General features: G+C 37.2%; 1 protein-coding gene across 20 annotated transcripts in view; it reads left to right on the forward strand.

Moving 5' to 3' along the window:
- Positions 1-12,306, forward strand: part of svila (supervillin a) — an 83,206-nt gene that overhangs the window by 37,958 nt on the left and 32,942 nt on the right. For 14 of the 20 annotated variants that reach the window (XR_007181989.1, XM_048171192.1, XM_048171180.1 and 11 more), the window contains exons 7-13: positions 2,488-3,264; positions 3,750-3,917; positions 4,520-4,554; positions 6,687-6,751; positions 7,620-7,756; positions 8,542-8,622; positions 9,614-9,899. Coding sequence is in view for 19 of the 20 variants with exons in the window: in XM_048171192.1 (XP_048027149.1) it covers positions 2,488-3,264; positions 3,750-3,917; positions 4,520-4,554; positions 6,687-6,751; positions 7,620-7,756; positions 8,542-8,622; positions 9,614-9,899 (1,549 nt within the window). In the remaining variant the exon portion in view is untranslated. The remainder of the gene's footprint in view (positions 1-2,487; positions 3,265-3,749; positions 3,918-4,519; positions 4,555-6,686; positions 6,752-7,619; positions 7,757-8,541; positions 8,623-9,613; positions 9,900-12,306) is intronic. The other 6 variants (XM_048171185.1, XM_048171197.1, XM_048171195.1 and 3 more) reach the window with 4 other exon arrangements.

Raw genomic sequence — 12,306 nt, forward strand, 5'->3', positions numbered from 1 at the left:
ATTTTTAGTGATATTTGTAAATTGTCTTTCTAAATGTTTCGTTAGCATGTTGCTAATGTACTGTTAAAGGTCCCGTTTTTCGTGGTTTTTTTGAAGCTTTGATTGTGTTTATAGTGTGCAATATAACATGTGTTCATGTTTCGCGTGTAAAAATAACACAGTGTTTTTCACATAATTTACTTATCTGTATACCGCTGTTTCCACTGTCATAAAAACGGGCTGATGACTTCCTTGTTCTATGAAGTCCCTCCTTCAGAAATACGTAACGAGTTCTGATTGTGCCAGCGGTTCCTGTGTTGTGATTCGACAGCAGCTTAGCGCTCCTTGCCCGGAAAGGTCACGCCTCTTACCATAACGTGGAGATGCATGCGCTCAGTGTTATTGTAAACATGTATTTAATTTTACCCTATCAATTTGAGCCGGAATCAGACCCGGTGATTGGACTGCGGGATGAAAATAACAGCGTTTCGACGACATGGCGACAAACACACTCTACAAATGCAACTCTTGTGTATTCCTGTGGGCGGAGGTTAGTCAAAAAACTGTTTTAGTGACGTCATTAAAGAAGGAAGTAGAGTGATGTAGTCCAAACTGACCGTTCGATGTAGGCGACTTCTGTTAAATAAAATATCTCGCTTGGCATTGAACTTTGAGCTTTAAAATTTTACAGATTTTATTTATATTCTAACAACAACATTACACACTAACTAAAGTTTGAAACATGGGATCATGAAGAACGGGACCTTTAAATGTGGTTAAAGTTACCATCGTTTCTTACTGTATTCATGGAGACAAGAGCCGTCGCTATTTTCATTTTTAAACACTTGCAGTCTGTATAATTCATAAACACAACTTCATTCTTTATAAATCTCTCCAACAGTGTAGCATTACCCGTTAGCCACGGAACACAGCCTCAAATTCATTCAGAATCAAATGTAAACAATATAACAGTATACAATACTCACATAATCCGACGCATACATGCCGCATGCATGACGAACACTTTGTAAAGATCCATTTGAGGGTTATATTAGCTGCGTAAACTTTGTTTATGCCCTGTTCAAGGCAAGCGCGAGCTCCGTGGGCGGGGAGCATCAGCATTTAAAGGGGCCGCACAGCATAAATCGGCTCATATTTAATGATGCCCCAAAATAGGCAGTTAAAAAAATTAATTTAAAAAAATCTATGGGGTATTTTGAGCTGAAACTTCACAGACACATTCAGGGGACACCTTAGACTTATATTACATCTTTTTAAAAAAAGTTCTAGGGCACCTTTAAATCTTTATATTTAATCTTTATATTTTCACTTATTTTGTATTTTCCTCACAATATAAATGGCTCATTATACATGAAAACATAGCTGCTTTTATATTATAGAAATGGGGGTCCCTTGCATAAGAAACATCAGGTAGTTAGAAAAACCCTGAACCAAAGAACTGGATGTTTTGACTATAACCTGAATCTGCAGAGTATTTGCATTAGCATAACCTTCTAAAAATAAAAGTACAAAAAATACAGTTTACTTTTGTTCTAGTGATCAAGTATGAGATGTAGATGATTTTTGAGTTTATCATCTAGTTTATAATCATTTATAAGCTCTGTGTTTGGTTCACCTTTGGATCTTTCTTGCAGATGTCTAAAAGAATATCATGTTAGCTTTAAACAGAAATTGCTGCATCTCTGTCTTTATATTTGCATTTACTGCACAGCTCAACTTTTTTTTTTCCCCCTCTTCATAAACCATATCCCAAACATAATTTTTGGCTGCATTTTGTTACAGGCATTTTTCTAATTTAGTCTTGAAAATGCAGTCCACTTAGAGGAGGTTAAAAACCGTTCACATGACTCAACAATTACAGAGTGCAGAGCATGTTTTCACTTAAACAGAGCAGAGTGCACGTTACCTTATGTAAAACTGAAGTGTGAGTGTATAGATGGCAGCCATCAAGATTTTGTCAGGAGAAACAGCTTTTAGCAGCTAGAGGAGTGTGGGATACAACTCATAAAAAGGATGTGATATGTCGAGTATGATTGGGTTGCTTAACTTCTGTTTTTAACAGTAGACTTATATTAACTGGATGTTTTGACTATAACCCCGGTTTTGAGATTGTTTCAAAATGTTTGATTGTTTCAATATGATGAACGTTCAATATGTTTCGGATATCACGGCTCTTGTGTTTTGCTACTTGATTTTGGTTCTCCTTATTCTGACCACTGAAAACATCCACTTTGACTATTAGTGTCTTTTTATTCCAAACACTGTCAAGGTTGCTTTTTAACCACATTCTAATATAAACAAACCATATTGAGATGCTGGTTCTGGTTCTGTGGCTTAAGGGTTGTTTTGGTTGGATCAGGTTCTTTCGCTTTCATTCACTTCCAGCCCCATAAAACAGTTTGTTTTTTGCTTTTTTCTTTTGCACAGTCAGTGAATATTTAACCAATTTTATTCTAAGTTAACCAATCCTTTTCTCTTCTTCTGAAGAATCCGAGTTAGGGAGAAACTGGCCCGTGACGAGCCATTTCACAGGGGTCATACAACAGAGGTACCTGCGTACAACCAGTTTCCCCAGTCATACCCTCGCTATCACCCTCACACTCGGACCCTTGCTGATGCTCCAGCCAAACAGCGCCTGACCCACCCTGGACAAGAGGAACGCCATGACCTGGGGTGCCAGAGCTACTTTTCTATGGGTGGCGAATCTGGTTCCAGGCATAAACAAGAGTTTCAGGAAGTACTTGAAGTTGAGGGAAAACAGGATGTGAGGACTGAGGGGCTACTGCGGAGCAGGAAGGCCGTTTTACCCTCTGAGATTCGACGGAAAGAACGGAGCACCGAAGACCCGTGCCTTGGAAGTGCTGACAACATGGAGATAAACCCAGGCATCAGGAGCGAGGGTGTTGCAGATGACCCCAGAGGGTGGCGTGGTGGTCGATCAAGGCGGGAAGTTTACACAGAGCACGTGTCCCGTCTTCAGGCCACAGAGTCTATGCAAGCAAGAGCTCGAGAGGCCCATAAAAGGGCTGACGCTAGCTGCTACGCCCCAGTTCATACCTCCAGTGGGAGATATATGCCAAATTCATCCAAACCCCTGGATGTTGGAAATGTCCAAAAGACAGTTTTTCAACAGAACCCCATCCAGGACCCAGTCAGAGAGGCTGTGCCCAATGGCGATCACCTATCCCATGATGCCAGGGTTTCAGTAGCCCAACTCCGCCACACCTATCTGGAAAGTGTTGCGAGTCCCCGGAAAGCCGAACTGTAGGTGGTGGTACATTTATTGTTATGTATCAACTTACTAACCTGTCTAAAATTGACGATTAACAATCGAAATCTCACAATATAATTGCTCTGAGAATTAAATGAAGAAAAATGCTGTGTAATATTACAGAGGAATCGCTCATTTAGAGTCGACCAGCAGAATTTAATGCTCTATTCCTTCAGCTATCATGCTGCTCAGCTTGTCTAGTGTGCACTGTCAATAATAATTAACCATCTCTGTCTGTCTGTTGTCTCACCTTTGCTTGGCATCCTTGTCTTTTGTAGAGACAATTTTGGATGTTTATGCTAAATGCGCTGACAGAATAATTGTTAACCACTTTTGATGTTTGTAGGGTTTTCAGTAGTTAATTTAACCCACTATGAGGATGCTCAGATGAATAGTTCATAAAGATTTTGCGCTTTGTCATGCCTTTGCACCTTCCTTTTTACACTGCCTCATTCAGTCATACTTTGTGACGTAATAGGGCAGAAGAGCTGCCTGTGGTCACAGAGGCACCCTGGAGAAGTGAGAGAGTCAAAGATCGGTCATCTCGTCGCCCTTTGCGGTATATATGTCCTACTGAGAATAGAAAGACATCTGAGAGGTTTAGAACTCAGCCAATCACATCAACTGAGCGTGAACAGTCGGACCGGTAGGCCTCATAAGTAGATTCATGCACGGTATTGTGGAGTTAGCCTGGAGTGCATATTAAAATTACACTTGATGTAATCTAATAAATGTTTTTGTTTAACCTGGTAATAACCCAGAAAACTTTGACCTGTGTCAGGGCTAGTACTTTTCTTTTTCTAACTGCACTGTATTTACAAATTCACTGATTAGAATGAGCTTTTGGCTTACAATATATAAAATGCTATATGTTACACACTGTATAATGTTTTTATGTGTAGTGGATTCTAATCCAAATCTTTGGTCAGTGGTCTTTATGAAAGGTTCTTTTGTATTTTTTTTTTTTCTTTTTTCCCACTCTTCTGTTTCTGTGGCATGTGGCGAAATCTATAATTCTGTCTAACGCTGTGGATTAAGCAGTTCTGATTGTTTTCTGTGCCTTCCCACTAGCTGCTTTGCGTATTTTCCTGATTTTCCTTTTCCTAAATATGCTGCTGCATTTGTCTGCTCATACTATTGAATTTTTTTTTTCCAAATTAGCTGGTTGACATAATCATTTTCCAATCTTAACCGATCTGTTTAATTGTAAGACTTTATTAGTAAGACTTCCATTTTCGTTCTCTTTAGGTCTTGCCTAAGCCCTGAACCACAGAGCCCTGAGGGTAAGTCTTTTTTTGTTTTGCGTACACGCATTCAAAAAAAATCTGTTTTTCAACATGCTTTTCTATTATGCCATTTTAAAATTGGAAAGTCACTCTAGCAAGCTTTTAGATGCTGTCTTATATTTATTATGTGATGGGGCAGGATGACGCAATAACATTACAAAACTTTTGCATTTGTTTCATACATGTGCACAGACATGTTGATATTGCATACAATAATTTATGTGTTAATCAGAGTCTGAACTGGGAAACATTTTCACTTAGAAAAGCTTATGGAGACATGGCTCTGTGACTTTAAATATTATTCTAAACAGAAGCAGTTGACTGTGCAGTTTGGCTGAGTATCCATGAATACTCCAGAGAGCAACAGACCTACTTTTTAGGGCCTCTGGATCTGTTAAAACTAGTACTGCTTTGCTTTTCTAGCCCAACTGTATGTGTAAGCAATGTCAATTGCTTTGCAATGTTTAAGTGTTCACTGAAAGAAATATATTTACCATTCAAATGTTTAATGTAAGTCTCTTATGCTCAACAAAGCTTGCATTTATTTGATCAAATACAGTAAAAACAGCAATTTTGTGAAATATTATTACCGTTAAAAAAAATAACTTTTCCATTTTAATATATTTTAAATGTAATTTATTCCTGTAATGACAAAGCTGAATTTTCACCAGCCATTAGTCTAGTCTTCAGTGTCAAATGATCCTTCAGAAATCATTCTAATATGCTGATTTGGTGTTCAGGAAACATTTATTATTATCTATGGTAGAAAACATTTTTAGAACCCTTTGAAAGGGCAGCATTTATTTGAAATTGAAATATTTTCTGACATTATAAATATTATAAATTACTTATATTATAAATACTGTCACTTCTTCACTTCTATCAATCAATTTAATGCTTTCTTGCAGAATAAAAATATTAATTTCTTAAAAAAAAAATCCTACTGACCCCAAACCTTTTGAACAGTAAAGTGTTACTCAAGGCGACGCCTCAAGGTATATATATATATATTATATATATATATATATATATATATATATATATATATATATATATATATATATATATATATATATATATATATATATATATATATATACAAGGAATCATATTGTTTTCCTTGACATCTGTATATAAGCAATTAAAGGATTAGTCCACTTTCAAATAAAATTTTCCTGATAATTGACTCACCCCCATGTCATCCAAGATGTTCATGTCTTTCTTTCTTCAGTTGAAAAGAAATGAAGGTTTTTGATGAAAACATTCCAGGATTATTCTCCTTATAATGGACTTCAATGGCCTCCAAACAGTTGAAGGTCAAACCGCCTTCCCTATTCAACTTGCGGAACAAACATGGCATCAGTTCAGTTTTTTCAGTAAGTATAATAGGGAAGGGTAGGATATACAGCGTAAGCTTTTTGAAGAATACGGATAGCGGAAACATATGCGAGGCGATCATTTGTGATTATAAAGCATATACATTTGTATTTTTGTAGGAAATGACCGATCGTTACGCTAGATAAGACCCTTATTCCCTCGTCTGGTATCATTTAAAGCCCTTTGAAGCTGCACTGAAATGACCTTCATCCGCTTTGAGGCCATTGAAATCCATTATAAGGAGAATAATCCTGGAATGTTTTCATCAAAAACCTACATTTCTTTTCGACCAAAGAAAGAAAGACCTGAACATCTTGGATGACATGGGGGTGAGTAAATTATCAGGAACATTTGATTTGAAAGTGAACTAATCCTTTAAGTGTACTATGAAAAGTGTAACTTAACTGATTCAGTATTGTAAGTGGACCTCTGGCTAAAAATTAAATTATGAATTTATGAGACCCCTTTTAGTGTTACAATACATAGATCACGTTACGCTTTGTTAAAACGGATATCAATGTAATACATTGCATTAGATAGATGTATGGCATTTGTTTTGCACTGTTGTGCCTTTTAAGGTTAACCTCTCTGAAATTAGAGTAAAGGAGAAGCTGAAACGTGCTTGCGTAATCTTTCTTCTATGTGTTTAGCATTGTGTTGTCCTCTGAAAGTCATGAGGCTTCATGAAATAGTTCTCATGAAAAAGCTTGACTCATTCTTTTTTTTTTTCTCTCTACTTTCTGTTTTTCCAGTGGATGAAGAGAAGCTAGATGAGAGAGCAAAGCTGAGTGTAGCTGCCAAGCGCTCTCTCTTCAGGGTATGTGGTGCTTGAGTGTTTCTTTACTTTTGTTCCAAACCCTGAAGAGTGCTGCTTCTCTCTCTGCTGGTGATTTATTCGAAAACACTCTTCACTGGTATCAACACCACCAATGGTCACTCATGCATACTACACAAATATCGCCCCGAACGTGAAGCACACATAAGAATAGCCTTTGGGTTCGGAACATGCCATTGGTGCGTAACAATGGAGGTTATGCACAACAAACTTCCGTATTCTGTGAAATAGGTCACATCGCTTCCGGTTCCGATCTTTTGTATGCTTCATTAAATATAGAGTCATTTTACTCAATATACCTTCAAAAGTGAGCAAAGAGGATGTTTGTTGCATATGCAGATTGAAATTTAAAAGTTTTTTATTTTTCTTCTTCTCACCAACATAGCTCTCAGTACTAGTATTCAGTTCGTATTGCCATTAACAGTTTTTCTGACAAGCAGATGCGATGAGTGCTGTTTTCTGTTCATGTGATATTCTGTGTAAAGCCTATTGCCTAAGCTTTCAGTTTTCTTGGTTTTGGAATGGAACTTGTCTGTATGTTTATTCATTTTGCATTCCAAGAAGTGTGTAAAGAGGACACACCTCAATCCATTACCCCACAACTCTCAAATCATACACACATGCACATTCCTCAAATATGATATTTGAAACTCCAGATACTAAGAAAGAAGAAAATGTGACCAAAAACAATTTTGTGAGTCCAGTAGAAACCTGAGCAGAAGGAAAATTTCTGATCTAATATCCTGAACAAGCTTGTTAAATTCCTTAAAGTCAAATGCAATATTTTAATGGTGTTTTTTAGTTTATTATTGTGTAGAACTATTTCTTATGAAGTCATACTATTTCTTAGGAGCTGGAGAAGACTTCAGATGGTTCTGTTCTGAAGGCATGGAGCCGTAATCCTGCCATTGAAAGGAGGTTGAGGAGAGGTCAGGATCGCTCCCGCACTCAGCCAGTCACCTCAGAGGAAGTGGTCATTGCTGCTACGTAAGTTCACACTGTATGTGACCTTTTAGATATTGAAAGTGAGGCAATTTTTAAGTTAAGGGGGAAAAACCTAAATGTTTACATCTGGCAAAATATAAACTACCATTCAAAAGTTTGGGGTCAGTAAGATTTTACTTTTTTTGTTTTGAAAGAAGTCTTATGTTCACCAAGGCTGCATTTATTTAATGAAAAATGCAGTCAAAACAGTAATATTGTGAAATACTATTACAGTTTAAAATAACGTTATATATAAATGTTATATCAAAGCTGAATGTTCAACAGCCATTACTCCAGTCTTCAGTGTCACATGATCCTTCAAAAATCATTCATTTAGTGCTCCAGAAACATTTCTTATCAATGTTGAAACATTTGTGCTGCTTAATATTTTTGCTTGAATCCATGAACCACTTTTTTTGGAATTCGTCAATGAATAGAAAGTTCAAAAGAATAGCATTTATATAAAATAGAAATATTTTGTAACGAATGTAAATTTTTTCTGACACTTTCGATCAATTTAATGTGTCCTCGCTGGATAAAAGTATTCATTTCTTTCAAAAGATAAAATCTTACTGACCCCTAAAATGTTGAACGGTATCAATCAACAAATTAATATGGCTTCAGAACAAGATGTTAGTATGTACATTCTTCTCAATGCTGTGTTTTCCTTCATGTCTATCCCTTCTTTTTCTTTCATGTGGTGTATAGTTATGATCTGTTTTCTTCAGTTTCCTTCAGTTTTTTCCTTTGTCTCTGTTTCTTTCCCTCCTTCTTTGTGCTGTTTAAAGTGTCCCTGGCCACCCTGGCCAAACCTCTGTAGCACGTGTTCCTAGTCACACTGTAGTCAACAGCTCTGTGGCCAAATTCAGGTACTCAGAACACACATATAAACACTCACATGAGCGCGTGTGTGTGTAAAACAGGCATAGTCACACTTATCAATACTAATGATTGTCTTTGAGAGCATGCTGAGAGAATCTCTGTAGATCTGTGCACCACGAGAAAAGTGCTCAACCATCTCACCTGCATGTGGACTTTTGAAGGGTAGTGTGTGTCTATACAAGTTTGAAAAATTTGCTTGTTAAAAGATTGAGGTTTATGTAGGAAGACAGATGAAATTAAGAAGCAGCACCCTCTTGTGGTACTGCCAGGCCAACACAGAACATTTATCATGCTTAAACTTACCTTTAGAAGTGGGAATTAGCACATCCACTATTTCATGACTACAAATAAACTGATCCTGATCTTCACTACAGTATATGTAAAGCATCTGGATAGTATTTTATATTATATTAGCTACTGAATTATATACTTAAGGAGTTGTTAGTAATGCTTTAGCTACGAAATTGTAAGAATCCATCAAAACTAGGTCTAAATGGTTTGTGAAATTATAACACATTGCTGGGAGGGATTCGAGTCATGCCACTTGTGTTTTTGGCTTCATCAGCAACATGTTGAGCGTATAAACTGCATGACATGTTTGTCTGCATATGCTACTATAATCTTAATATGAAGATAATTTGCTTGAAAATGTTTAACACCGACATTTATTCATTTGTGAGGATAAATGGATTGCTGAATGAGCAATACATCCAAAATATTGCCTTTTTTCTGTATGTGGTTAAATTTACACTGCTTTATTCATATTGTTACATGAATCACAATTGCTTGTATGGTCTATTCATGCATGTGTGTTCATTCTAAATGTATGTAACTTGATAAAATGGTGTTGTTTCTTTATGATTGTCTTTATTGCACATGGTAAATACAGTCATGCCACCCAGCCTTGCAGGTGATATAATGAATTTCATATGAAACATACTGAGTTTTCCTGAGTAGTCTGGTGTGGATGTCATACAGCTTGCAGGCATCTTCTCAGCAAAAGTCCATGGTGAGGGAACAGGCCAGAGAGGTTCGGCTGGCTGAGGAGGGTGCGGAGACGGATCGGGCTCGCCATGCATCTCCAGGGGAGGATGGCCAAGAGGAGCCAGACCTTTCCACACTCACTCTGGCAGAGAAGATGGCACTCTTCAATCGCCTAGCACAGCCATCCAGCCATGGCCCTCGGGCCAAAGGAGACACTCGTGCACGCAGAAGTAACAGCCGGTACCAGACTCAGCCAATCACACTTGGAGAGGTTGAACAGGTACATACCATGTCTCTCCCTTCATTGAACAATTAAACCATGCTTAATCATGTCTCAAATAAGAATTGTATCAGTTGACTTTACTTCTCATGTAATTTAAATCATGAAATTAAGCATGTTTGGGTGTGCACACACTCTAAAAAATGCTGGGTTGTTGCGAACCAATTTGGATCAAATATGGACAAACCCAACCAGTGGGTTAAAAATGTAATATTCACAGACTAGTCTATATCGCGATTTGAGTAAAGTATTTAAGAATACAGAACTTGCCATTCACAGTCCTCGGCTTGAACCGCAAAATGAAAATGAAACCAGTCGCACTCTTCCTCTGAGGCAAATGTTTCCAGCATTATTCCTCACTGCGTCTCAAAGCGATGAAAAGTACATGAATCTGATTAAACTGCTTGATGACAACAAGCATCGTTGACTGTTTACATGGATCGCCTCAGAATTTGAATAACATGCGCTCTCTTTACGCGGATAATGAGGTGACTCGTAAACGACTGACATGTCTCTCTTTTCAAACAGATTACATAAACAGAGACTGTTTGACTTACATTATTTAAAACCTGACATTTCAATGTATGTCTCATGTTTGTGTGATAAGTATTCTATAAGTTACAGTTCATTATCTGAGGAGTATCAGAATGGACTTCATTGAGAGACATGGCAGATCACGCATCATGTTAGTTTTCTTTATTTTGCAAAAAGCACAACATTTTGTTTTTACTGTGAGAGTACACAAATAAAAGAGGACATTTCACAGTTTTGAATGATGTATAACTCTTGTCTGTATGTCCAAAATCGATGGAGTATTTTGAGACTCTTTCGCACTGGTGGTATCGCCAATGTGACCGCCGACCCCAGGGAGTTCATTTAAAAATTTAACCCAGTGGCTGGGTTTGTCTTGCCTGGAAAATCCAGCCTCACCACTGTACCAGCGGATGAGTCTGGTCGGCCATTGAATTAGTGTTGTCACGATACCAAAATTTTGACTTCGATACGATACCCAACTTAAATATCACGATACCGATACTTAAAAAATACTATGGCAAAAACCTAAAACAGCAGGAAAAGTAAATAAATAACAAATGACAGAACTTCTTTCTTCACCAGTGTGCAGGCTGATAATTCTGGATTTGAGCTTTAATACCATGAAGTTAGAGTTAGATTCAATATTTTTTTTTTATTATGTTCATGCTCAATAAAATTGTAAATTATTTGCTGTTACACTTTTTTTATACATTTAGGTGTTTTTGACAGTAAGATTATTGTAAAAAATTATATTACTGTAAATAATTAGAGCAATGTTATTAAAGCATAAATTGGTTTAAAATAACTGTATATATTTATATATTTTTAAATTAATTTTATTTTTGTAGCCAGATATATCACTTATTAAACTTAGACTCAATAATACACCTCTTTGCGGAGATCTGCTTGCACGAGTAAAATAAATAAAAAACACTCATTTAATGTTTGAGAGCATAAACATAATGCTGGTATCACACTAACCTGTTGCTCTTTAAATTCTTTGTACAAATCGGGAATTTGACGGCAAGATGCTTTTGACTCCCTTCGCTTGTGTTATTTTGTAACATCTTTTGCAAAAGGGCTTTGTGGTATCCATGGGCTTGCGCTATCTGTCGGCAATGTAAGCAAAATAATGCCATATTTCGCTTCGTGCATCTGCTTTCTCAACAATTTGTGGACGGTCTGCAAGAGCACCTGTATTTACAACCATACCTCTCGTTTCGTCACCATAAAAGCCGTTGCGCAGTTGAGAGGAATAAACACACGCTCAATGTGCCTCAGAAGCAGCATGCTGCACGCACACTGCCCCCTGCTGTCGCACTTTAGGAAATACAGCTGCCACTCAAAGTACCGGTACTAATAAAATGAAGAACCGGACCGTTTTTAAAAGCAGGGTATCGCGATACCTTTCTAGTATCGGTATATCGTGCAACACTACATTGAATCAATTCGATTTCTAGGGCGGAGCAAATCCGAGCAAACAGGAAGCGGAGTAAACCAATCAGAGAAGGGCGGATTGAAAAGTAAATAATTAATGTGTTTTTGGTCATTTAAAACTGAATTCACGGCTGAATAGAACAAACTCTGGGGTCTCCCGTGCGCAATCTTTGTTGATATTGATATCGCTTCACTGCCATTCACAAATATTATCCTGTGTCCTCACAACTTTTCACCTATGTTGTATGAATACTGTGAATTCGGACATACTACTCTTTTCACATACTGTTTTTCACCTATTTTATTGTAGGAAGTATGCATATTTGGATGCAGCTATTATTTAAACTGCTATCAGTAAATAAAGTTAGTTAATTAATGTTCTGAAGTTATCCAGAGATCCAGAGTGTCTTAAGAAACTCTCAAGCAGGAATTTAAA

Source organism: Megalobrama amblycephala, linkage group LG20 (assembly GCF_018812025.1).
Source record: "Megalobrama amblycephala isolate DHTTF-2021 linkage group LG20, ASM1881202v1, whole genome shotgun sequence".
NCBI classification, from domain to species: Eukaryota; Metazoa; Chordata; class Actinopteri; order Cypriniformes; family Xenocyprididae; genus Megalobrama; species Megalobrama amblycephala.